The 25,621-nt window shown below is 45.7% G+C and overlaps 1 protein-coding gene across 10 annotated transcripts in view; it reads right to left on the bottom strand.

Moving 5' to 3' along the window:
* Positions 1 to 25,621, bottom strand: part of ahi1 (Abelson helper integration site 1) — a 537,691-nt gene that overhangs the window by 178,330 nt on the left and 333,740 nt on the right. For all 10 annotated transcript variants that reach the window (XM_072499698.1, XM_072499696.1, XM_072499702.1 and 7 more), the window contains one exon: positions 15,057 to 15,174. In XM_072499698.1, coding sequence (XP_072355799.1) covers positions 15,057 to 15,174 — 118 coding nt within the window. The remainder of the gene's footprint in view (positions 1 to 15,056; positions 15,175 to 25,621) is intronic.

The following is a 25,621-nucleotide window of genomic DNA, read 5'->3' as shown; positions in this document are numbered from 1 at the left end:
GAAGCTTAGGGGACTTTGGCAGGGGTTTGCAGATGTCATGTCCACGGTGTTAAAAACAAGGGTGGCGCTGAGTCCAGAGGTGGCGATTTTCAGGGTGTCATAAGACCCGGGAATCCAGGAGGAGAAAGAGGCAGACATTCTGGCCTTTGCTTCCTTGGTAGCCCGGAGACAGATACTATTAGCAGGGAGGGACTCAAAGCCCCCGAAGTCGGAGACCTGGCTATCGGACATGGCTAGCTTGCTCTGTTTGGAGAAAATCAATTTTGCCTTGAGAGGGGGGTGGGGGGGGGGGGGGGGGGTGGTGGAGTAGTTTAGATTAGAGTAGGGGGTCACTAAGGGTGGGACCTGTACGAGAGGTCAATGGCGTTTGCACTATATATGTGGTTTCATGTATATTGTTTATTTTGTTTTTGTTACTATACCAAAAATATAGCGGACTACACGGTCAATGGAAGAGTCCTGGGGAAAATTGATGTACAGAGAGATCTGGGGGTTCAGGTCCATTGTACCCTGAAGGTGGCAACGCAGGTCGATAGAGTGGTCAAGAAGGCATACAGCATGCTTGCCTTCATCGGACGGGGTATTGAGTACAAGTGTCGGCAGGTCATGTTACAGCTGTATAGAACTTTGATTAGGCCACATTTGGAATACTGCGTGCAGTTCTGGTCGCCACATTACCAGAAGGTTGTGGATGCTTTAGAGAGGGTGCAGAGGAGGTTCACCAGGATGTTGCCTGGTATGGCGGGTGCTAGCTATGAAGAAAGGTTGAGTAGATTAGGATTGTTTTTGTTGAAAAGACGGAGGTTGAGGGGGGACCTGATTGAGGTGAACAAAATTATGAGACGTATGGACAGGGTGGACAGCAACAAGCTTTTTCCAAGAGTGGCGGTGTCAATTACAAGGGGTCACGATATCAAGGTGAGAGGGGGAAAGTTTAAGGGAGATGTGTGTGGAAAGTTATTTACGCAGAGGGTGGTGGGTGCCTGGATCACTTTGCCAGCAGAGGTGGTAGAGGCGGGCACGATAGCATCATTAAAGATGCATCTAGACAGATATATGAACGGGCGGGGAACAGAGGGAAGTAGATCCTTGGAAAATAGGTGACAGGTGTAGATAAAGGATCTGGATCGGCGCAAGCTGGGAGGGCCGAAGGGCCTGTTCCTGTGCTGTCATTTTCTTTGCTCTTTGTAAAAATGCCTCAATAAAATGTTTATTAAAAAAAAAAACAAGTTCCATATCATCCAGGATAAACCAGCCCCCTTAATTGATCCACCACCCACCATCTTAATCATTCACTCCCACCACCACTGGAGCATAGTGGCAGCAGTGTGTGCCATTTGCCAGATTTATCGCAGCAACATAATAAACAGCTTCTTCCAAACCATGACCCCAACCATCTAGAAGGACAAGGGCAGCAGGTGTGTGGGATCCCCAGCATCTGCAAGTTCCCCTCCAAGTAATAATAATGATCACTGATTGTCACAAGTAGGTTTCAATGAAGTTACTGTGAAAAGCCCCTAGTCGCCACATTCCGGCGCCTGTTCGGTGAGGCCGGTACAGGAATTGAACCTGCGCTGCTGGTCATGTTCTGCATTACAAGCCAGCTGTTTAGCCCACTGTGCTAAATCAGCCCCTAACACATTATTCTGAAGTGAAACTATATCACTTCGCTGTTGCTGTGTGAAAATCTTGGAACTAACTACCAACAATGTAGTACAAGAGTCTAACACAGAAACTGTTAATGAGGGAGTAAGTACAGTACTACCCACATAGTGAGGTAAGAAAGCACATGATCCAGTCCCAGGATCGGTGTGGTGCTGGGAAGACATGTTAAGACCTCAACAAGCTTCTAGCTTGCACCCTTTACTTTATATACGTATATAATTACAAATAATTAATAAAGACTTGCTGTTAACATACAGAAGGCTATGAAGATTTCTTTAACAGACACATTCCATAACCAACACCGAGTGTGACACCATAAGGACTACAGCAGTTGAAAGTAGGTGGTTCACCACCACCACCTTCTCAAGGGTAATTATATGTGGGCATACATGCTGGTACTGCCAGTGAAACCCACATCCCACGAACAAATAAAAGAAAGGAGTGTGGCAGTAAAAAAAATCAAACAGTGCATCCAGAATAGATCAGCTTCAGACATGAGAACTTGGCCAGCCTTACATGACCAAAATGAGGTGACAGGCATCACTGTCTGCATGTGTGAGGTTTCAAAGCAGGAAAATTGCAGCATTCAGCATGAAGGAGTGCTGATGAGATCTGCCGTGAAAATATTGCACAGCACTACTGACCAAGAAACAAGGTCAGAATTTTATGTGTATGAAAATGTCGAGGCTAAATTTTAACATTTAGATCAATGTGCTATTAACTACTGTTAATCTAATATGCCTTTAAAATTACTACACATCTGTGGAACCAAGCGCAGCTAGGCTGGTTACAATTGCTGTGCCTTCAGCCTCATTGCTATGTGATAAGAAAGGCCGTTTGTGATTTTCAAACTTCCTGAAATGAAAAGGAAATGGGGAAACAACCTTAAAAGTACACATGGAGGACATAAGATATGAACCAGCGTTTTGATTATATCAGATAAATAATGCCACAAATGTTTTATGAATTAAATCATTGGACTGGGACGAAAGGTTGGGGGGAAAAACTGTAACTGAATAATGGGCTAACTTTAAAAAAAAATGGTTGGGGTACACTCAAGATATGTTCCCTCAAAAGGGAAAGATAGGACAAACAAATCCATGGATGAAAAAAGGAGATAGAAATTAAAATGAAGACTGTGCCAATGATGAGTGTCAGGTGAAAAATGCCACTGAGAACCCAGAAGAACTCAGAACATAGGGCGGCATGGTGGTACAGTAGTTAGCATTGCTGCTTTACAGTGCCAGGGACCCGTGTTCAAGTCCAACCGTGGGTGACTGTGACCCTTAGTGTCCAGGGGTTGCAAGCTAGGTGGAGCTATGGGGTTGCAGGGACAGGGCAGAGGACTGGGGCTAGGTAGAATGCTCTTTCAGAGGTTCGGTACAGACTTGATGGGCTGAATGGCCTCCTTCTGCACTGTGGGGATTCTATAATTCCAAAAGAGCAAGGAAAGCCCGTTTCAGTAATTAGACAGAATTTGTTCAGCAACATAATCAGCCTAAGCAGCTGATGTTTAAATATCAATCACAATTGTTGGATCAGGTCAAAGATAATAAGGCTTAAGTAGATATATGAGCTGGATTTCCCTCTGTTATACTGCCAGAAAATAAGGTGGAAAAGCCTACACTGCAGTTCTGCCCTGGTCTGGGCTTCCCTCCGTCTGTCTCAGCAGAGTAGTTTCCTGGTGACCCACTCACTATCACATTACATGCAAACGAGGACAGAGAGGGAGGGACAAGAGACATAGTTGATTTCATTATTCTCTGCCATTGATGAAGCAGCCTGCAGGTGGTAGTAGTCCCCGGGGGAGCTTTGGAATGTTTATTTTAGGAGGGTCCCAAAAGTCAGCCCTGCTCTCTCTCTCCGCAGGCTCCAAACTCAAGTGTTTATCGTCCATGGTGCCCACAATTTTTTTAAATTAACCTACTTGTCTTTGATGATCTTTTGCCTTCTTGAAAAGTGCTTCTTTCCGCTGGTGCTGTAGTGGGTGCTTTGCTACCTGCCATTTCATCATTGGCAGTGATGAGTTCTCACCTGACAATCCTGCTCCAGAAGACTAGAAGATATAGGAGCAGAATTAGGCCATTTAGCCCATCGAGACTGCTCTGCTACTCAATCATAGTTGATATGTTTCTCATCGCCATTCTTCTGCCTTCTCACCAAAACTCCGATTCCCTTACTAAAGGGCTTTGAGCCCAAGCTCCAACTCAGGAAGATGGGTTGGACCATGATAGGATTAAAATGACAGATAGGAGTTCTACTGTGACAAATAATGCCCATGTTGTTGACTTCTGCTAATTTAAAACCACTGCTTTCTTAAAAATAAATCAGTCATTCAAATAGACTGCAATTTAAATGAATACAATTTTAATTAAGCAACTTTAAATCAAAAGTACATTTTGCAAGCAAACAAAAAGCAAGAAGGATCTAAGTGTATTACTCAGTTCACAGCATAAGTGGTAAGAAAGCAATAGGAATGTAGTATAAATTAAAACAACAGTAATATTATGACTAAATAAACACACCTGAGATTTAATTCCTGAGGAGTGTTAGGAAATAGAGACAGGTTAAAGTAATTTATATTTGTTTTTGTGGGTATTAGAAGTAAGATAAAGCTTTAGGTTTAAGCTTAATTTGTGTTTCTATATCTGTGTTTAGGGGACGGCACGGTAGCACAGTGGTTAGCACTGTTGCTTCACAGTGCCAGGGTTCCAGGTATTACAGGGGTCCCTGTGAGGGGGGGGCGGGGGGGGGGGGGGTTGCTGTGCAGTATGTCGGGGGGGGGGTGGGGAAAGAGGTTCAGGGTTGATTCGCGGTGCGGAGATCTTGGCGGCAGCGGGACCTTGCTACTGGGCCTCCTGCTCAAAATGGTAGCCCGATAGTGGGATTCCCTCTTATTCCACACCATGCATAAATTTGCATGACATGGAACATTAAGTTGCTTACCGCTTTGAGCTCCCAGGGGGATCGTAAACCCATTGCAATTCAGCTCCGGCAAAGAACAACAAAGAACAAAGAAAAGTACAGCACAGGAACAGGCCCTTCGGCCCTCCAAGTCTGTACCGACCATGCTGCCCGTCTAAACTAAAATCTTCTACACCTCCTGGGTCTATTTAAGGGGTCCGTATCCCTCTATCCCCAACCTATTCATGTATTTGTCAAGATGCCCCATAAATGTCACTATCGTCGCTGCTTCCATTACCTCCTCCGGCAGCGAGTTCCAGGCACTATCCTCTGTGTAAAACACTTGCCTCATACAGCTCCTCTAAACCTTGCCCCTCGCACCGTAAACCTATGCCCTCTAGTAATTGACCCCTCTACCCTGGGAAAAAGCCTCTGACTATCCACTCTGTCTATGCCCCTCATTATTTTGTAAACCTCTATCAGGTCGCCCCTCAACCTCCGTCGTTCCAGGGAGAACAAACCGAGTTTATTCAACCACTCCTCATAGCTAATGCCCTCCATACTAGGCAACAAACTGGTAAATCTCTTCTGCACCCTCTCTAAAGCCTCCACATCCTTCTGGTAGTGTGGCGACCAGATTGAACACTAGACTCGAAGTGTGGCCTAACTAAGGTTCTATACAGCTGCAACATGACTTGCCAATTCTTATACTCAATGCCCCGGTGAATGAAGGCAAGCATGCCGTATACGTTCTTGACTACCTTCTCCATCTGTGTTGCCCCTTTCAGTGACCTATGGGCCTGTACACATAGATCTCTCTGACTGTCAATACACTTGAGGGTTCTAGGAGAACATTTGTCTCCCAAACGGAGAATCCAGCCCATAATGTCCATTAGAAGTATACAGAGCATGGAACCCTGACTTAACACCAGTGGTGCCATTTTGGACTTTAATGCACCAAGCAACACACTCTTTACCTCACACACATGCTCGGCATCAAGAAGGGCCCTCACAAACTCTATTTAAGGGGTCATCAATACTGTTCCCCCCAAGACATGCAGTACATGCAAAATCTGGAACATACGTTCAGAGGACAAAAGGGCTGCATGTAAACAATGCTTCCTTTAAGATACTTTCATGCGCAGCAAGCTTAAAGAGACCTGATGTGCAACTAACAGGCCACACACAGCAAACAGAAATTCAAAGCGGTCGCTAACAACTTACAGGTTAGTTGCTGGCTGGTTTCTTCTGGTTGTTGCTGGGCTGATTTCTTCTGGTTGTTGCTGTTCCGTTTCTTTAAGTAATTGTTGCTTTCTGTAGGTGCCCCCCAGGTCCGATTAACTTTCTGCACAACTGCTAGCAATGCAACTCACCTTTAAGACGGGCAGGCTGGCTTAAATCTGCGCTCACAAGTTACAATATTGACTTCCTGATGTGTGCAGCCAACCAACAGTGCAGTTCACACTGGTTGCAGGCAGGAATCATTCAAGTGAAGTTAGCGTTCTGCCTGCATTCCAAAGAGCAATACAGCACAGGAAAGACCCTTCGGCCCTCCAAGCCTGTACCGATCATGATACCACCCTTCGTCAAAACCCGAAAGAACAAAGAACAATACAGCACAGGAACAGGACTTCATCCCAATCCCTACACACATTAAAAAAAAACATTTTATTTAAGGCATTTTAAATATATACATAATAACAAAAAGCTAACCGCGACAACAGGTAACAACACCTCCCACAGCCTGCATCCCCACCCACCAACTGCCCCCACTCATCTCGCTGCCTCCCCGGTCCCCGCCCCTTTTTCCAACTTATTGTTCCCTCCTCCCTCCGTTGACGACTCAACACATCGCTTTTCCCCATATTTAGCTAGTATCCCGAAAAGCGGCCAAACTCACCCAGAATCCCCATCATCATATCGGGGCCTAAATATACAACAGAAGGTTGTATAAGGAACTCGGTGCTCGACACCCCCCCCCCCCCCCCGCCCGACAATCCCCCTCCAACCCCTAAGTGCCATTGCCAACGGCTCTATCACTAGGCCAAAGAGCAGCGGGGAGAGGGGGCACCCCAACCTCACCCCCCGGTGTAACCTAAAGTAAGCTGAACTCATCTTGTTCATCCAAATGCTTGCCTTAGGTGCTTTGGTCAGAAGCCAAACCCAATCCACAAATCCCTGCCAAACCCGAACCAACCAAACACCTCAAACAGATACAGTTATTCAACCCGATTAAACGCTTTATCCGTGCCCATTAACAGCACTTCCACTTCTCAACCCTCTAAGGTCATCATAATAACATTAGGCAGCTCCTGTATATTCTGCGCCATCCTTCCCGAACCCCGTCTGGTCCCTGGTCCTCTCCTATCACCCTGGGCATGCAATCCACTATCTGCAATGCCAGCACTTTGCCAACAATTTTGCATCTACGTTCAACAGCGACATTGGGTGGTATGATCCACACTGCTCCGGGTCTTTGTCCTTCTTAAAACCGGGCTTGGAATCCATCCGGCCCCTGAGCCTTCCCCACCTGCATCACCCCGACGTAATCCATCACCTCCCTCAGCCCCATTGAATTCCAACCAATCCAATAACCATCTCATTACCCCACCGGAGGCTCCGGGTTATACAGCCTCCGTTAGACGGCCTCAAAAATCCATTCATCCCCTCTGGCTCCGATACCACCGTGCCCCTCTCATCCCTCACCCTTCCAACCTCGCTTGCTGCCACCTGCTTCCTCAACTGATGTGCAAGCATCCTACTCGCTTTCTCCCCATACTCATAAACTGCCCCTCTGCTCTATGCAGTTGTCCCAACGTCTTTCTAGTGGACACCAGCCCAAACTCCATCTGGAGCTCTGCCTCTCCTTTAGTAACACCTCATCAGGCACCACCAAATATCTCTGGTTCACCCTCAGAATGTCATCCACCAACCACAGCCTCTCAGCCTGCTCGCCTCTCTCCCTGTGTGCCCAAATTGATATAAATTCCCTCCTTACTGCCGCTTCCAGCGCCTCACACAGCGTGGAGGCAGAAATCTCCCCCGTATTATTCAGTTCCATATAATTTTGGATGGCCACCTTCACCCTCTCACAGTAACCCCTTTTCCACAGTAACCCCACATCCAACCTCCACTGCGGCCACTGTGCCTCCCCCTGCACCATCTATAATCCACCCAGTGCGGCACGTGGTCAGAGACCACAATCGCAGACTACTCCAATCCAACCACCCCTGCCAAAAGTGCCTTGTCTAAAACAAATAAATCAATCCGGGAGTACACCTTGTGCATGTACGGGATAATCGTAAAACCCTTTTACCCTCGACCTCTCAAACGACAAAGAGTCCCCAGCCCCCCACACTCACTCCATACGCTCCATAAACCCCAAGAACCCCCTCACCGTACCCAAAACCTTTAGGGACCAAGGGCACGACCGATCCAACCTAGGATTCAAAACCATATTAAAATCTCCCCCCATAATTAGCCGATACGTGTCCAGGTATGGAATCTTCCCTAGAATCGGCCTCAAGAGATTCACCCCCCCACCCCCCCCCCCCCCGTCATCAGCCATACCCCCTCTTTAGCCAGCTGCCCCAGGTCCACACCTCGAGCCCACCCCAAGATGTCCGCCGCCATCTCCGCTTTACCAACTGTGCCACATCAACACCACCCATGTTGACCTTGGGTAGGGTGCTCTTTCCAAGAGCCGGTGCAGACTCGATGGGCTGAATGGCCTCCTTCTGCACTGTAAATTCTATGAATCTATGTCAGCATCCCTCCCCAAACCCCCTCCTCTGTACCCCCCCTAAATCAGGTGGGAAAGGACCAAGAAATTCGACCTTGAATGGGAGCCACCAAATATGCAACCACTCATTCCATGGCCGCAACCGGAAGTTTCCTACACTCATTTTTGATGCCTTTCCAATTTAGCCCAGTGCACATCTAAAAATATAGCCACAGCTCAGTAGTCTGTTGAAGTATCAGTGACCAAATTGCTGACCAGGGCTTGAAATTATGATCTTTTGATTCCGAGGTGCAGTCACTGAGCTAAACGTACTCATGAGGAAACAACTAATCAAATTTCTCAAATCTGGCCAACCAAAATTGTTCTCAAAATCATTGATCCTGATTATTTTTTTTCAGAAACTGAAATTTCATTTGCACCAGGAAAAGTGTCCTTGCACGCCATTAGGATAAACCCAGTATAGTATCAGTAATCTGCAGCAATCTGTCTAAATATTTTGCTAAATAATTTTGTCTACAACAGCTTTCTTTTGAGCACAGTACATTATGAATTAAAAACAGGTTGAATCCTTGAAAATCATCCTGTTCGTTTTGAAACACAAAATAGATATTTTATACTAACACATCCCAGAGCAGAGACATGGGTGCCGGGTGGAGTGGGGGGAGGTGCAAGAGCATGCGGGTATTCTGATAGCTCCTGTTGAATTAAAGCCTGCACTCCTGAGTGGCTTTACGCTCACGAGTCGCAGTCCTAAATAAATCAATTTAAATTAGCAGGACTGTGAGCATGAGTATGACTGGACCATTTTTGGCAATCTGCAACTTCTGGATTTGACCACAAGATCCTGGCAATTGTGTCAGGAATGAGTGAGGGACCATCATTCAACTCACACAAAAACTTCTTACAAGTTTTATCTATATTTATATTTGATTGGCACCTCTCAATTTTATTTTTCCAGTCATTGAAAATAATGTCATTCTTATCCTGTCATGTTTATTTTGAGCTGCATAGTCTTAGATAGGCAAAAGGATAACCGTGAATGGTCGATAACTTAGAATCGTACATCTGTCTCAATTTATTTTGCAACTTAGTGGAGTTGATTGAACTGATGGTTACTTTCTGTCTTGCACAAAGGCTTTAAGCTTGTTGTAGCCATCTGGGATGGCCACCTCCCGAATACAAAATGGACATTTGCAAAGATTGCAGGGAAAAATGGACAATGCTAAGAAAGCAGGCAGGCACAGAGCCTGTCTGCATATTGAAGAAACAGCTCCCATACGAGACTGAAACTGTAGGCCTATTAGCATATGGATGGCCCATCTCCAGGAACAAAGGAAGATACTTAAGTAATCGATCTAGCCCCAGACCTCACGACGCCAGTCCCCCAAACCGAAAGCAGGAAACAAAGCAGGCCAACGGCCACCTAGGACACGCCCAGCCATCAGGTCACCCACCCCTTTATTGGTCAGGATCAATGCGAATGATCAAGAAATGGTCCAATTGATTTGGGCATAGTTCAAGGCCTGCCCAAAAGCGCACGAAGCCCCCTTCGGGTATAAGAAGAAGGCCCCAAGAGAGACTCGCTCTCTTGGACTTGGCTCTCACAGCGGAGAGACCCGTCCACCAGCTACACCAGAAGCAAGTAAGTCCAAGGTCAATGCTCGCTACCAGACGGACGACCTTAGCTGTTCCCCTCTACCACTTCGACCACAGCAGCCTCAGAACTGAACAACGGCCATTGTTCCTCTGACTGAGTGGGCGCCCGAAGCTAAGTGGGCTTTAGCAGTAGTGATAGTTTAGTCTGTAGTATTTCGTGCATGAGCAGATATTGCTGTGTGTGTAAATAAATAGTATTGACTTTGAACTAACTAACTGGTGTACCGACTCTTTGATCAGTATTCGGGATTGAACCTTGTGGCGGTATCGAAAAATACCTGGCGACTCTAAAGCAAACGTAATTAGAATTAAGGAAGGCGACCATATTGACCACCATATTTAGAAACAACCAAAGAGAGCAACATTATAACTAATGAAAATTTACACTGGTTCATTGTTTCAGGCTACTTATCTAGTTATTAGTTAGCATTTGTTTGGCTGTTTATAGATGAACCTGCAATCTAAAAGAAGCAAAATAGGTGAACAAGGGCTTTCTGTTTGATCCATTGGCTGTCGACAAAGTACCTTGTTATTGGGTAGGTAACAGAACACACCACATTTTGTAGAGAAAGATTTTTTATTCTTTAATGGGACGTGGGTGACGCTGGTTGGGTTAGTATTTTTTGCCTATTCTACCTGCACTTGAACTGAGTGGATTGCTTGACCATTTCAGAATAGTTAAGGGTCAACCACAGTACTTTGGGTCTGGGGTCACATGGAGGCTATACTGGGTAAGAATGGAAGACTTCCTTCCCCAAAAGGACATCAGTGGACCAGATGGATTTTTACAACAATCGATGAAGACCAACATTCCTAATTTTCAATTCCACTAATAAATCTGAAATATACGTTTCACCAGCTGTCGAGCATTATTTGGCCTCTGGATTTCTAGTCCAGTGACATTACCACTACATCAACTTTCCACTCTAAAAGCTTGCCTTGGGGATGAACTTGAAATACTGAACCTGTGGAAATATCTAAAGATTGAAAACAATCAACAAAACCAAAATCCTGCAGGTACTGACAATCTGAAATTAAAACAAAAAATGCTAGAAATATTTAGCACATCAGACAACAAAGAGAAGTAGGGTTGCCACTTCTGACCAATGACCTTTCATCAGAACCCAAAATGCAATGTTATCAAAACAAAACGCATTGTATTGTTCGAGCCTCAATAAAAAGCAATGAGCTGTTGAATTACGCTCTGCTCCTTGCACCTAAACGTTCTCTCCGGCTTGCCCAGTGTGGGGCTGATGAAAATTGTCATAATATACATCTATGTATACAATGGAGTGCAGACAGGCAGTGATTGACACACAGGATGACCAGTAAGCACACAGAACAGAGCAGCCAATCACCAGACAGGACACGACCACGAGAAAGCCAGAGGGCACCAGTTTTCCCGTTCTCTCTCGGGACCCAGCCTCTGAGACAGTCAGAGTTAGTGAGCTGGCCAGTGCAAACACCATGTGGTAGCTAGTAAGTCTGGTTAGGCTAGTATCATGCCTTCAGTCAAGTCAGCATAGTGTCAACCCGCAGTTGAACATGTATAATAGTTTAGATGTTAAATAAATTCATGTTGCATCTTATCAAGTGTTGGAGGTCTGTCTCTCGCGACACTGCATCAAGTGCAGTCCACATCGACCCAGCCTACCCAACACATCAAAAATCATGGCAAATAACTCTGTATAGTATTACAGTGGGTGCAAATCAGGGGCAAACGTCACTCATAAAAATGTTGCGCAACAGATTCATGACCTGCTGCATTTTACAAAGAGTTAGATTTATAATGCAGGACAAATACCAAACTTTCGGAAGGCAACAGTAAATTCTCAACAATGTAGTAACAAACGCAATCTTTTTCTTGTCCTTAAGATTAACTTAATAATCCAGAGTTCAGTGCAAACTTCTGCTTTGGAGTTTTTCCATCCCTTAGTATACCTATTTTGTTTTATCACTAGAGTTGAAAATTTAACCATTGTCACTATATATTTTAAGTAGCTGTAAGTAAAACCTAATCTACAAATTTTAGGGGACTGTGTCCTTTACCATAGTACTATACTGAAATAGAAACAAGAGTAAGCCATTTAGCTCCTAGAGCCAGTTCCGCCATGTAACTGGATCGTGGCCAATCTGTAACTTGACACATTATGTCCACCTCTGCTTCATCTCCCTTAAAGGCTTTGAGTAACAAAAATACATCAGTTTCAGACTTAAAATCAACCTAGCCTGCCATTTGTGGAAGAGGTCCAAACTTCTACAATCCTTTGCGGAAAGAGTATTTTCTAATTTCAATCCTTGCTTATGTCCCTTAGATCTTCGCACAAGCACTTGGCCTTCCCCTTTGCAGTGGACCTGCAATAATGCACCTCTATGCATGCCTGCACTATTAAATTAGGCGCAAAAAGAAAAGTGAGCTGTTTAAATCATGTTCTTAGTAGAGCACATTTTCAATATGCTCAGCCAAACTGTCTCCCCAACACATCAGTCAAAAAATAAAGGGTAAAACGTTCACCACAACTGCAACTGGCAGGTCTTTCGAGGATATAATTATCATGTTTTTCACTCAACAAGCTGAAGCTGAAGGTGCTAGTGCTGCGCTTTCCAATTTTGTTCCCCAATGTCATAATCAGGCACTCAAAACAGATTATAACATGCCCACTTGCAGAATAAGGTGCCTTCTGCTTGATGTAATAAGATCTCTCACCTCTAGTTTCAGAGGGGTATCGCTACTACACCAGCGTCACAATTTCAATTTTTCATAACAGAAAACTTAACAGTCACTGAATTAGATTGATGGTTTGCACAAATTTAAAGATTTGAGCTGCGGAAACCATTGCATGAGGATCAAGTCATTACTCATTTCCCCCGGGCAATAACAGGTACAGTCATAATATTAAATGTTAAATACCAAACGATGGGGGCAGAGTGATTAAATGTGTACCAACGTCGAATGTCACTTTTCATCTAAAGCATATAACTTACATAGGAATGGGTAGCATGGACTGAAAAGTTATTGATGAAAACAATGTGAAGGATGATCATGGGATGTGTGTTCAGATTAAGTGTCCCACCCACAATATTGATCACTCTTATTTTTAGATGCTGAATTACTTGCTTTATGTTTCCACCATTTTATGTGTTTGCTTCAGATTCCTATGATTAATGTTTTTGTTTAAATAATCAAGTACTGGGATGTATCACCTGCCGTTGAATTATTGGTCAAACTACAGTTTTAATTGCGTGTAGTGTGCCATGTTAGGCACTAATTGTTCAAGGTGACGTTAATATATATAGATTTTTTTTGTTATTTTAAAAATAAATTTAGAGTACCCAATTCTTTTTTTTGATTAAGGGGCAATTGTAGCGTGGCCAATTGACCTACCCTGCACATCTTTTTGAGCTGTGGGGGTGAGACCCACGCAGACATGGGGAGAATGTGAAAACTTCAAACGGCCAGTGACCCGGGACCGGGATCGAACCCGGGTCCTCAGTGCTGTGAGGCAGTAGTACTGCCCTTTAAAGTGACATTAAAATGGTGGAGAGATTTAGAAGAACATCCAGATTGACAAAAGTATGAAGTGGGACTAATAGAAATGAACTTGTTTTCACTGCAGAAAGGATGTTCACCTGAAATGTTAACTTATCTGTTCTCTCAACAGGTGCTTACTGACCGGCATTGAGACTTTCCTGCATTTTCTATTTGCTTTGGATTTTGAGTTTAGTGACAGGCAGTGCCAATCAAGTAAACCTCTCTATTCTGGATGGTGCTGTGCTTCAAGTGTTCTTGTGGTTGCATCCATCCAGGCCGGTGATATGTTTTCCACCATGGTCATAGTTTTTTGTAGTTGGTGGAGAGGCTCTGAGGCTCAGGATGGAATTTACTAATTCGGTTGGATGGGTGCAGCACCCACATGAAATTTATATCTCAGCTGAATGTCCAAATATAGAATGACTCAATATACAAGTCGCACACTTAGTTAATGTGGATGATAGCTGCTTGTACCTTTAACAGAATGTATAGAGGTATTGACACGAGAAGCCCAGAACTAAAGAAGAATAATCTGAGAGTATAGGTTTCCGAAAGAATGTCCTGACTCAAGTAATCAAAGTACTCATATCAAGTTAGGATAATTTGCATTGGTTTTACTTACTTGAATTACTGAAAACTAGTTGTGAAATTAAAACCTGCATGGGATTATATAATTATTCCTTATACAGATTTTCTAGTGTTTTCAGAAAGGCAAGTAGATGTCCAACAAGTGTTCAAAAAAATTATTTTAATTTGAACAATTTGCTGTCTCATTCCCAGCATTTCCACAGAAATTTTGACACCATGATGTCTAGTTCCTCATTTCATATACTAATAATTCCGGCTATATATTCTGCTGCTGATTGCTATATCATGTCTAAAATTTCATTTTTAAAAGCCACGTTCTACAACACAAATGTACCAGTATTGAATGTGATTACTTCAAAGTCAGCTGTTACAAACATCCCTAATTGACCCTGCAACTATTAATCAACCAAGGGGTCAAAAGCTGGGCAGTGACTGGCAAATTCTTTTACACCCCTTAATTATTCAATCTGGGATGCTTTACATAAAATGAGATTATATCACTATAAATGATTACACCCTGTATACAATTAATTCCAGAGTCAAGAGGCATGTTTTGAAATTAAACAGTTCTTGTTCAGTGTATCGCACTGTAACTTTTTAAAAAATGCTATCTTTATTATATAAACATCTACAGGCACATCGTCTTAGCATCTAAATTTTAAACAGCGAAAAGCATAACTTGAATGTCATATGAACTATTACTTTGGTATTTTGTACAGATAGTTTTATCAGAAATAATATTCATCATCAAAATTAATTTTATTCTTAAAGGGACAGGATCTTGTAAATATTCCGATTTACTGGAGAGTAGTTTTTGGTATGTGTTCTGGATATTTTCTATCCCAGGCAAGACAAGTGCATGTTTTATTTACAAAATACATAATAAGCATTCATCAGTGGTATGTTCAATTTCTAAGAGAAAAGCAGGCAAAAATCTGAAACTACAACCAAATTAGAAACAATACTCACCAGCCTGTGAGGTCAGCGGCTGCTGTGACAGCAGCTGAGCACCCACAGTAGTTGGGAGCCTCAGCTTGGAGTGTGGCGACAGTAGTGATGGTGCAGGAAGAAAGAGATTTGACCTGGCCTGCAATAGGAAAGGCAAATCAGAAACCAAAGCGCAATTTCCTGGGTTACTCACTGACGTAATGCCTACTGTCAGTAAATAACACCCCACTAATTCAGATTATGCCCACAGATTTATTTCTGCTTTTTGTAAAGTTATATGCATTAGAAATTACTTTGAAATAAAAAAAGCACTGATAATGAGCCACTTTCCTGACTTGATCAAAAAGCTTAAAGCTATTTTTTCCTTTCTTGATAAATGAAAATAGCTTAGGGAAGAAATTACGCACAGTCCTAAACAAAGTAAAATTAAATGCATTTATACAGATTAAGGATTAGGAGTGTAGCTATGTATTGAAATTTTTTCTTAGTGGTAACAGTCTGAATGGCTAAACTTCCAGACATCATCACAGAAAAAAAAACTTTCTCTAAAGGAAGTCTACTGGATGCACAATCATTTTCATATCAGAGTATATTCAGTCTGTAGAGTTACAGTAACCATGGAGAATTTTTGCATAAAGGCCCCTGTAATTGTTTCTTTTATCAAACATCATCCCAACTACAATGCTCCAGTTAGCAGAAAGTATATCTCTAAACATAATTATAGATAAACAGTTAGGGATGAATACAAAATTTACCTCTATTTTGCTCCTTTCTGTTCAATTAAGTTTGGCATTACAGTTTCCTTTGAAACACATGGACATTTAATCACAATTTTGTAAATTCACTCAAATTGTGTAAATTGCATCAAAGCAATCTCTATGCCTTACTATATGCCTTGATAAAGTCAATGTTTTGAATGTGGATTTTATACAATTTTATACAAGTAGGAGAAATTCTGAACTTCAATCAGAGTGTAAGTCAAACCTAACATGATACCTTATTAACAAAGTGCTGTAATACTGAAGTTCAAATGTACATCACACTAGTGATGTACAAATATGGAAGACCCCTATATATATGTTTGTGTGTGTGCATATATGCATAACATACATATATTAAAATAGCGTTTTTCAAACTTTTTTCTGCAGGGACCCATTTTTACCAATCGGCCGACCTTCGCGACCCACGCCTCCCGAACTTTGTGACCCACCATTTTTGCTTATCTTTAGTATAATAATCTTTATAATCTAATAATCTTTATTGTCACAAGTAGGCTTACATTAACACTGCAATGAAGTTACTGTGAAAAGCCCCTAGTCGCCACATTCCGGCACCTGTTTGGGTACACAGAGGGAGAATTCAGAATGTCCAAATTACCTGACAGTGCGACAGGTGAGCCTGCTTGGTCCTCACAATCTTACTTGCTTTGTCATTCAATGTTACATTTCTGTATGGGTTGTTCATCAGAGGCCTTGGAGCTCACACCAGCACTACTGTGTCCTGCCGTAGACTCTCCTGCGAAGCTCTCTCATGAAAATTCAGTTGGGAGAGATCCTAGCCTGTTCTGGTTCTCTCTTCCTTATTCCAAAAAGATCCATCTTCAGTTCTTCACGCAGTCCTGTTGATTACTTTCTGGCTGTTAGAAAATGGAAATTTCGCACACAGAGTATGTGGCTTCAGTGGACGGAGTGTGTGACCTGCTCTCCGCCGCCGCTTTTGGCAGGAAGACTAATTGATTAAAAAAGAAAATCTGCTCCTGGAACAGCACGCTGACGTACGGAGAAGGTGGTCTGCTCCGCTGGGCTCCTGGCCTGCGTACTGCTACATCCGGCTGAGAGGGAGCACATGAGTGGGATGGCCGGCATTCTTGAAAGCCAGTCACGGCCGGTATTATTAAAAGCCGCTGACGGCCGTCGAGCACTTCCTCCAGCCATTGGGAATGCCACAACCGATCGGTCCGCGACCCTCCCGACAACCATCCGCGACCACGGGTTCCGACCCTGACTTTGAAAATGACTGCTTTAGTTGGTGTGAAGATCCTTTAGAATCAAAGTGTTCTAGGGCAGCATGGTGGTGCAGTGGTTAGCACTGCTGCCTCACAGCACTGAGGTCCCAGGCTCGATCACGGCCTTGGGTCACTGTCCATGTCGAGTTTGCACATTCTCCCCGTGTTTGTGTGGGTTTCGCCCCCACAACCCAAAGACGTGCAGGGTAAGTGGATTGGCCACGCTATATTGCCCCTTAAGTGGAATAAATGAATTGGGTACTCTAAATTTATAAAAAAAAGAAACTAAGTATTCTTGTGAAGCTGCAAAGCCTCCAGTGGCAAATAGTCACAAGATGGGTTCTCAGGTGGACTTGGAAGATGGAATGAGTACAGTACTTTGGCTGCATTAGAAGACTTCTAGCTATGAAAATTCAGCTGATTCTGAGGCTGGACTCTGCACCCACGAGCCAAAATCGCTGCTGGCGTGGGGACGGAGACTCTATGTTCCCACAAGAAATTGGGACTGGCACCGATTCACCCATTCTGCGGACCCTGAAAAGTGGGACCTGACTTCCGGGTGCAGCGATGACCAGCTGAGTCGCACGTTTCGGCAGCTCCCTGTGAAACGGACTTTTGGGCTCTTGATAGGAGCCCCAACGGCAATTTTAACGGCTGAAAACACCGTGCGGTAAACCAGAAGGGTGTTCCCCCTGGACACGGATGGAAAAAGGAGAGGAAAGTGGCCGGATTGCAGCGGATCCTTTGGAACAACGGCAAGGAAGGCAAGCAGAAACCAAGATGGCGTCGGAAGGTGGCAGTTTCATATGGGGCCCTGAACAACAAGAGTTTTTGAAACGCTGCGTGGAGGAGATAAAAAAGGAAATGAAGAAAGAGTTGTTGGCCCCGATATTACAGGCGATTGAAGGGCTGAAAGAGGAACAAAAGACCCAGGAGCAGGAGCTTCGGGTCGTGAAGGCGAAAGCAGCAGAGAATGAAAACGATATACAGGGTCTGGTGGTGAAGTCGGAGATACAGGAGGCACACCAGAAACGATCTGTGGAGAGGTTGGAGGCACTGGAAAATAACGCAAGGAGGAACAACTTGAGGATTCTTGGCCTTCCTGAAGGTGTGGAGGGGGCAGACGTCGGGGCATATGTGAGCACGATGCTGCACTCGTTAATGGGAGTGGAGGCCCCGACGGGTCCGTTGGAGGTGGAGGGAGCATACCGAGTTATGGTGCGAGGATCGAGAGCAGGAGAAGCTCCCAGAGCCATAGTGGTGAGATTTCTCCGTTTTAAGGATAGAGAAATGGTCCTTAGATGGGCGAAGAAAACTCGGTGTAGTAAATGGGAGAACGCGGTGATCCGCGTCTATCAAGATTGGAGTGCGGAGGTGGCGAGAAGGAGGGCGAGCTTTAATCGGGCCAAAGCGGTACTTCACAAAAAAAAGATAAAGTTTGGAATGCTGCAACCGGCAAGACTGTGGGTCACATATCAAGGAAGGCACCACTACTTTGAGACGGCGGATGAAGCGTGGACTTTTATTGTAGAAGAAAAATTGGAATGATTGGACTACGAAAATGAACGTTTGGACAAAGTGGTGGGACGAGTGGGGGGGGGGCGAAGAGGGATTGTATGATTAATCCTGCGGTATGGTAACTTTTCTTTCTCCCACAGGTGGTGATGGGGGGAGGTGGGGAGGGAGAGGAGATGGGGCGTTGGCCATGGGAGGCGGGGCCGAGGGAGAGGCGCGGGCTTGGTTCCCGCGCTATGATAATTATGGCGGGAATAGAGAAGCAGGAAGGAGGGGGCGCCGCACGGGGCGAGCCGTGATCACGGGGGGAAGCCGAGGTCAGCCAGAGTTTGCTGACTTCTGGGAGCAACATGGGGGGAGTAATTACGCTAGCGGGGGGGGGGGGGAATTACTGGGTTGCTGCTGCTGGGGAAAGGGGGGAGTGGGTACGGGAAAGGATGGGCGGGGGGGGCACCGTCTGGGAGAAATACAGCTGCGTGGGAACTGGGCGAGAAGCTGGAAAAAGATGATGGCTAACCGGCAAGGGGGGGGGGTGGGAAGTCCCCCAACTCGGCTGATCACGTGGAACGTGAGGGGGCTTAACGGGCCGATAAAGAGGGCACGAGTACTCGCACACCTTAAGAAACTTAAAGCAGATGTGGTCATGTTACAGGAAACGCACCTGAAACTGATAGATCAGGTTAGGTTGCGCAAAGGATGGGTAGGGCAGGTGTTCCATTCGGGGCTAGATGCGAAAAACAGGGGGGTGGCTATATTAGTGGTGAAGCGGGTAATGTTCGAGGCAAAGACTATAGTGGCGGATAACGGGGGCAGATACGTGATGGTGAGTGGCAAATTACAGGGAGAGATGGTGGTGTTGGTAAACGTGTATGCCCCGAATTGGGACGATGCCAATTTTATGAGGCGAATGCTAGGACGCATCCCAGACCTAGAGACCGGAAAGCTGATAATGGGGGGAGACTTTAACACGGTGTTGGAACCAAGGCTGGATAGGTCGAAGTCCAGGACTGGTAGGAGGCCGGCAGCAGCCAAGGTGCTTAAGGATTTTATGGAGCAGATGGGGGGGGTGGACCCGTGGAGATTCAGTAGACCTAGGAGTAAGGAGTTCTCGTTTTTCTCCTATGTCCATGAAGTCTATTCACGCATAGACTTTTTTGTGTTGGGTAGGGCATTGATCCCGAGGGTGAGGGGAACGGAATATACGGCTATAGCCATTTCGGATCATGCCCCACACTGGGTAGACTTGGAGATAGGGGAGGAAACAAGAGGGCGTCCACCCTGGAGAATGGACATGGGACTAATGGCGGATGAGGGGGTGTGCTTAAGGGTGAGGGGATGCATTGAAAAGTACTTGGAACTCAATGATAATGGGGAGGTTCAGGTGGGAGTGGTCTGGGAGGCGTTGAAGGCGGTGGTTAGGGGGGAGCTGATATCAATAAGGACACATAAAGGGAAGCAGGAGAGTAAGGAACGGGAGCGGTTGTTGCAAGAACTTTTGAGGGTGGACAGACAGTATGCGGAAGCACCGGAGGAGGGACTGTATAGGGAAAGGCAAAGGCTGCATGTGGAATTTGACTTGCTGACCACAGGCACTGCAGAGGCACAATGGAGGAAGGCACAGGGTGTACAGTATGAATATGGAGAGAAGGCGAGCAGATTGCTGGCACACCAATTGAGGAAAAGGGGAGCAGCGAGGGAAATAGGGGGGGTGAGAGACGAAGATGGAGAGACGGAGCGGGGAGCGGAGAGAGTGAATGAAGTGTTTAAGACATTTTATAAAAAATTGTATGAAGCTCAACCCCCGGATGGGAGGGAGAGAATGATGGAGTTTTTGGATCGGCTGGAAATTCCCAAGGTGGAAGAGCAGGAAAGGATGGGATTGGGAGCACAGATCACGGTAGAAGAAGTGGTGAAAGGAATTAGGAACATGCAGACGGGAAAGGCCCCGGGACCGGACGGATTCCCAGTTGAATTTTACAGAAAATATTTGGACTTGCTCGCCCCGCTACTGACGAGGACCTTTAACGAGGCAAAGGAAAGGGGACAACTGCCCCCGACTCTGTCAGAAGCAACGATATCGCTTCTTTTAAAGAAGGAAAAGGATCCGCTACAATGCGGGTCCTACAGACCAATCTCCCTCCTCAATGTAGATGCCAAGGTATTGGCCAAGGTAATGGCAATGAGAATAGAGGAATGTGTCCCGGGGGTGGTTCATGAGGACCAAACTGGGTTGTGAAGGGGAGACAGTTGAACACGAACATACGGAGGTTGCTAGGGGTAATGATGATGGCCCCACCAGAGGGTGAAACGGAGATAGTAGTGGCGATGGATGCCGAGAAAGCATTTGATAGAGTGGAGTGGGATTATCTGTGGGAGGTGTTGAGGAGATTTGGGTTCGGAGAGGGGTATGTTAGATGGGTGCAGCTGTTGTATAGGGCCCCAGTGGCGAGTGTGGTCACGAATGGACGGGGATCGGCATATTTTCGGCTCCATAGAGGGACAAGGCAGGGATGTCCTCTGTCCCCATTACTGTTTGCACTGGCGATTGAGCCCCTGGCGATAGCGCTGAGAGGTTCCAAGGGATGGAGGGGAATACTTAGGGGAGGAGAAGAACACCGGGTATCTTTATATGCGGATGATCTGCTACTATATGTGGCGGATCCAGCGGAGGGGATGCCAGAAATAATGCGGATACTTGGGGAGTTTGGGGATTTTTCAGGGTATAAATTGAACATGGGGAAGAGTGAGCTGTTTGTGGTGCATCCAGGGGAGCAGAGTAGAGAAATAGAAGACCTACCGTGGAGGAAGGTAACAAGAGACTTTCGTTACCTGGGGATCCAGATAGCTAAGAATTGGGGCACATTGCACAGGCTAAATTTGACGCGGTTGGTGGAACAGATGGAGGAAGATTTCAAGAGATGGGATATGGTAGCATTGTCAATGGCAGGGAGGGTGCAGGCGGTTAAGATGGTGGTCCTCCCGAGATTCCTCTTTGTGTTTCAGTGTCTCCCGGTGGTGATCACGAAGGCTTTTTTCAAAAGGATAGAAAAGAGTATCATGGGTTTTGTTTGGGCCGGGAAGACTCCGAGAGTGAGGAAGGGATTCTTACAGCGTAGTAGGGATAGGGGGGGGGCTGGCACTACCGAGCCTAAGTGAGTATAATTGGGCCGCTAATATTTCAATGGTGAGTAAGTGGATGGGAGAGGAGGAAGGAGCGGCGTGGAAGAGATTAGAGAGGGCGTCCTGTAGGGGGACCAGCCTGCAGGCTATGGTGACAGCCCCATTGCCGTTCTCACCAAGGAACTATACCACGAGTCCGGTGGTGGTAGCTACACTGAAGATTTGGGGACAGTGGAGACGACATAGGGGAAAGACCGGAGCACTGGGGGGGTCCCCGATAAGAAACAACCATAGGTTTGCCCCGGGGGGAATGGATGGGGGATATGGAATGTGGCAAAGAGCAGGTATAACGCAATTGAAAGATCTATTTGTGGATGGGAAGTTTGCGAGTCTGGGAGCGCTGACCGAGAAATATGGGTTGCCCCAAGGGAATGCATTCAGGTACATGCAATTGAGGGCTTTTGCGAGGCAACAGGTGAGGGAATTCCCGCAGCCCCCGACACAAGAGGTGCAGGACAGAGTCATCTCAAAGAAATGGGTGGGGGACGGTAAGGTGTCGGATATATATAGGGAAATGAGAGACGAAGGGGAGACTATGATGGACGAACTAAAAGGGAAATGGGAAGAAGAGCTAGGGGAGGAGATTGAGGAGGGGATGTGGGCAGATGCCCTAAACAGGGTAAACTCGTCGTCCTCGTGCGCCAGGCTAAGCCTGATTCAGTTTAAGGTATTACACAGGGCACATATGACTGGAACACGGCTCAGTAAATTTTTTGGGGTGGAGGATAGGTGTGCGAGGTGCTCGAGAAGCCCAGCGAATCATACCCATATGTTTTGGTCATGCCCGGCACTACAGGGGTTTTGGATGGGGGTGACAAAGGTGCTTTCGAAAGTAGTAGGAGTCCGGGTCGAACCAAGCTGGGGGTTGGCTATATTTGGGGTTGCACAAGAGCCGGGAGTGCAGGAGGCGAAAGAGGCCGATGTTTTGGCCTTTGCGTCCCTAGTAGCCCGGCGCAGAATATTGCTAATGTGGAAAGAAGCCAAGCCCCCGGGGGTGGAGACCTGGATAAATGATATGGCGGGGTTCATAAAGTTAGAGCGGATTAAGTTCGTCCTAAGGGGGTCGGCTCAAGGGTTTACTAGGCGGTGGCAACCGTTCGTCGAATATCTTGCGGAAAGATAGATAGGGGAGAACAAAGAAGGCAGCAGCAGCGGCCCAGGACTTTGGGGGCGCGGGGGGGGGGGGGGGGGGGGGGAGGGATGGGGGGGGGGGGGTGTGGCCTGAGACAAGGCAGTTGCCAATTAGGGCTAGTTTTTATTTTTTGTTATTTAATATTTATTTATTTGTTGTTGTTTTTGTTTAAATTTAAAAAGGTCATTATTATCTGTATTGTTACAATGTTGTGTAAAGGATGCACAATGTACTGTGTTGGTTGACCAAAAATTTTCAATAAAATATTATTTAAAAAAAAAGAAAAGTGGGACCTACCTGGGGCCATCGCCAGAGGCCTGCTCAGCCATCCTCCGCCCCGACCAGCCGAAGTCCCAACAGCGTGGAACTAATGTGCTCAACCGGTCGGGATACTCGCGTGGTGGCTGCGGACTCAATCTGCGGCCGCCCTGGTTGGGGACGGGCGGATCGGAGGCCATGGGGGGGGGGGGGGGGGTGGGGGGCGCCTTATGGGCGGCCGGGGAGTGCTTGTGTGGGTGTTGAGGGTCGGGCACGCGGCCGATCGGGGCTCTCTTTTGTGGGTCTAGCTCTGCGCTCCGAGTCCGCCATGGAGCACGGCGCGGCTGCTGGAGGCTGCCGCCATGCGCATGCGTGGCTTCCGGCCCGGAGGTGCGGGGGCCCGTATCTGCAGCAAAAGCTGCGAGATCTACTCTGGGACCCTGGTAGCCACCTGCAGGGCTTGGAATTCATGTATCCTTTGATCCAAGTTTTTCTGGCGTAAAACTCTACCGTTTTGATGCCGGCGTGGGGACATAGTCCCAATAATGGAGAATCCAGCCCCCCGGTGTTTCAGATGCTTTGTCCAATTTATAGTATTGCAGACCCCGAAAGTTAGTTTCAATCATGTGACTGTAAGGTTAACAATTCTGGGGTCAAGACTACCACGATAGATTTGGCAGTTGAAATTGGCCATTTACTCCCATCTCTGCTCCAACCTGAGCTCAAATATTCCCTTGTTCAATATGACACTGGGAGACGACCAGTTTAGAAATCTCACAGCTGGTTTATCCTTAAAGAAGGAGATGAATAAACATCACAGCTGGTTGTGAAGTACCCTTATTTCAGACAATGCTTAACTTCTTGGCCACAGAATCGAACACTGTCCAGTCATATGAAAGATTTTAGCCATCTTAACAGGTTTTGTGGTCACTTTCACAAAATATGATCTTAATAATATTATAGTACTATATTACATTATACCCAATGTCCTCATGTTTGTATTGAACATGACAACACTAAAGAATTGTAACAGAGGGCACTTTTCTTTACTGTGTTAAAATAAAACTCACATTCCTCAACTGCCAAGATCAAATTTTCAAGGCAAATCATCAACTTTCAATCAACAAAGGAAACTATTTTTGGACCTAAAGCGGGACTAAATAGGTTGCTGTCTAGAATTTTGCTCATATGACAAAAAAGCACAAACACAGAATCAAGTTTACCGGTATTACTAATTATAACACCAGGTTACCAGATTATTAGATCAATCTCTGAAATGGTGTACATAGTGCTATTATTGAACACAGTACTATAATTTCCTGTGAAACAGCAATGATGAATTGAGATTTCCAAACACTATCCTATCAAGTGAAGGGTCAACACCTGTTAAAGACCATTTTTATCACACCGGATGAGGGCTTTCTGTTCTCTCCGTTCACAGTCCAGATCTGGTATTTTTCTTTGTTTGGACGTCTTGCAACATGCGAGATTGCATGCTACTTCCCAGTTCTTAGCCGATGGCATACATTTATAGACTGAAGAACCCATTCTGACCACAGACATTGGCACCGGGACAACAAATAGTTCCCTTCTGAGCAGCTATGGATCAATTTGTGCAAGAGAACAAATGCTGTCACCAAAAAATAGTGACAAACAAAAAGACAATGGATGGAATTTTTGTTTCCCCTCAGCAGTGGGAATCAGGGCAGGTGGGGGCACAACATTTGTGGATGAGGGCAAAAGTCAGTTTCCTGCCAGCAGGAAATTAGTTTGGAATTTATGTACATTAACACTGCAATGAAGTTACTGTGAAAAGTCCCGAGTTGCCACACTCCAGCGCCTGTTCAGGTACACTGAGGAGAATTCAGAATGTCCAATTCACCTAACAGCACGTCTTTTGGGACTTGTGGGAGGAAACCAGAGCACACGTAGGAAACCCACGCAGACTCTGCACAGACAATGACCAAAGCCGGGAATCAAACCCGGGTCCCTGGCACTGTGAAGCAACAGTGCTAACCATTGTACTACCGTGCCGCCCTTTAATAATAATAATCGTTATTGTCACAAGTAGGCTTGCATGAACACCGCAATTAAGTTACTGTGAAAAATTTGCCTCTAGATGGGGTTACAGAGATAGGGCGGGGTATTGGGCTTAGGTAGGGTGTGCTTTCAGAAGGTCAGTGCAGATTCGACAGGCCGAATGCCCTCCTTCTGCACTGTAGGGATTCTATGATCAGGACACAGCGATCCGTAACATGGCAGCATGAACGCAAATCTGCAAGTTAGGGGAGCAACGTACTCACGGAGATGTTCAGTCGTACTGTAATTTGGTTCTTGTCAATCACTCGTGACGTTGCATTTGTCGGAAGCTTACCAAGTTTACGTCCTTCATTGCCTTGGGATCCAGGAAAGATGTGGCCCAGTTTTGACATAGCAGTTAATGATAACTTATTCCCTATTTAGATATTCATGAGCACTCACGAGATGTGCTGGACC

Source organism: Scyliorhinus torazame, chromosome 4 (genome assembly GCF_047496885.1).
Source record: "Scyliorhinus torazame isolate Kashiwa2021f chromosome 4, sScyTor2.1, whole genome shotgun sequence".
Classification (NCBI taxonomy): Eukaryota; Metazoa; Chordata; class Chondrichthyes; order Carcharhiniformes; family Scyliorhinidae; genus Scyliorhinus; species Scyliorhinus torazame.
The sequence above is the reverse complement of the archived record's forward strand: the minus strand, read 5'-3'. Positions and strand labels throughout refer to the sequence as shown.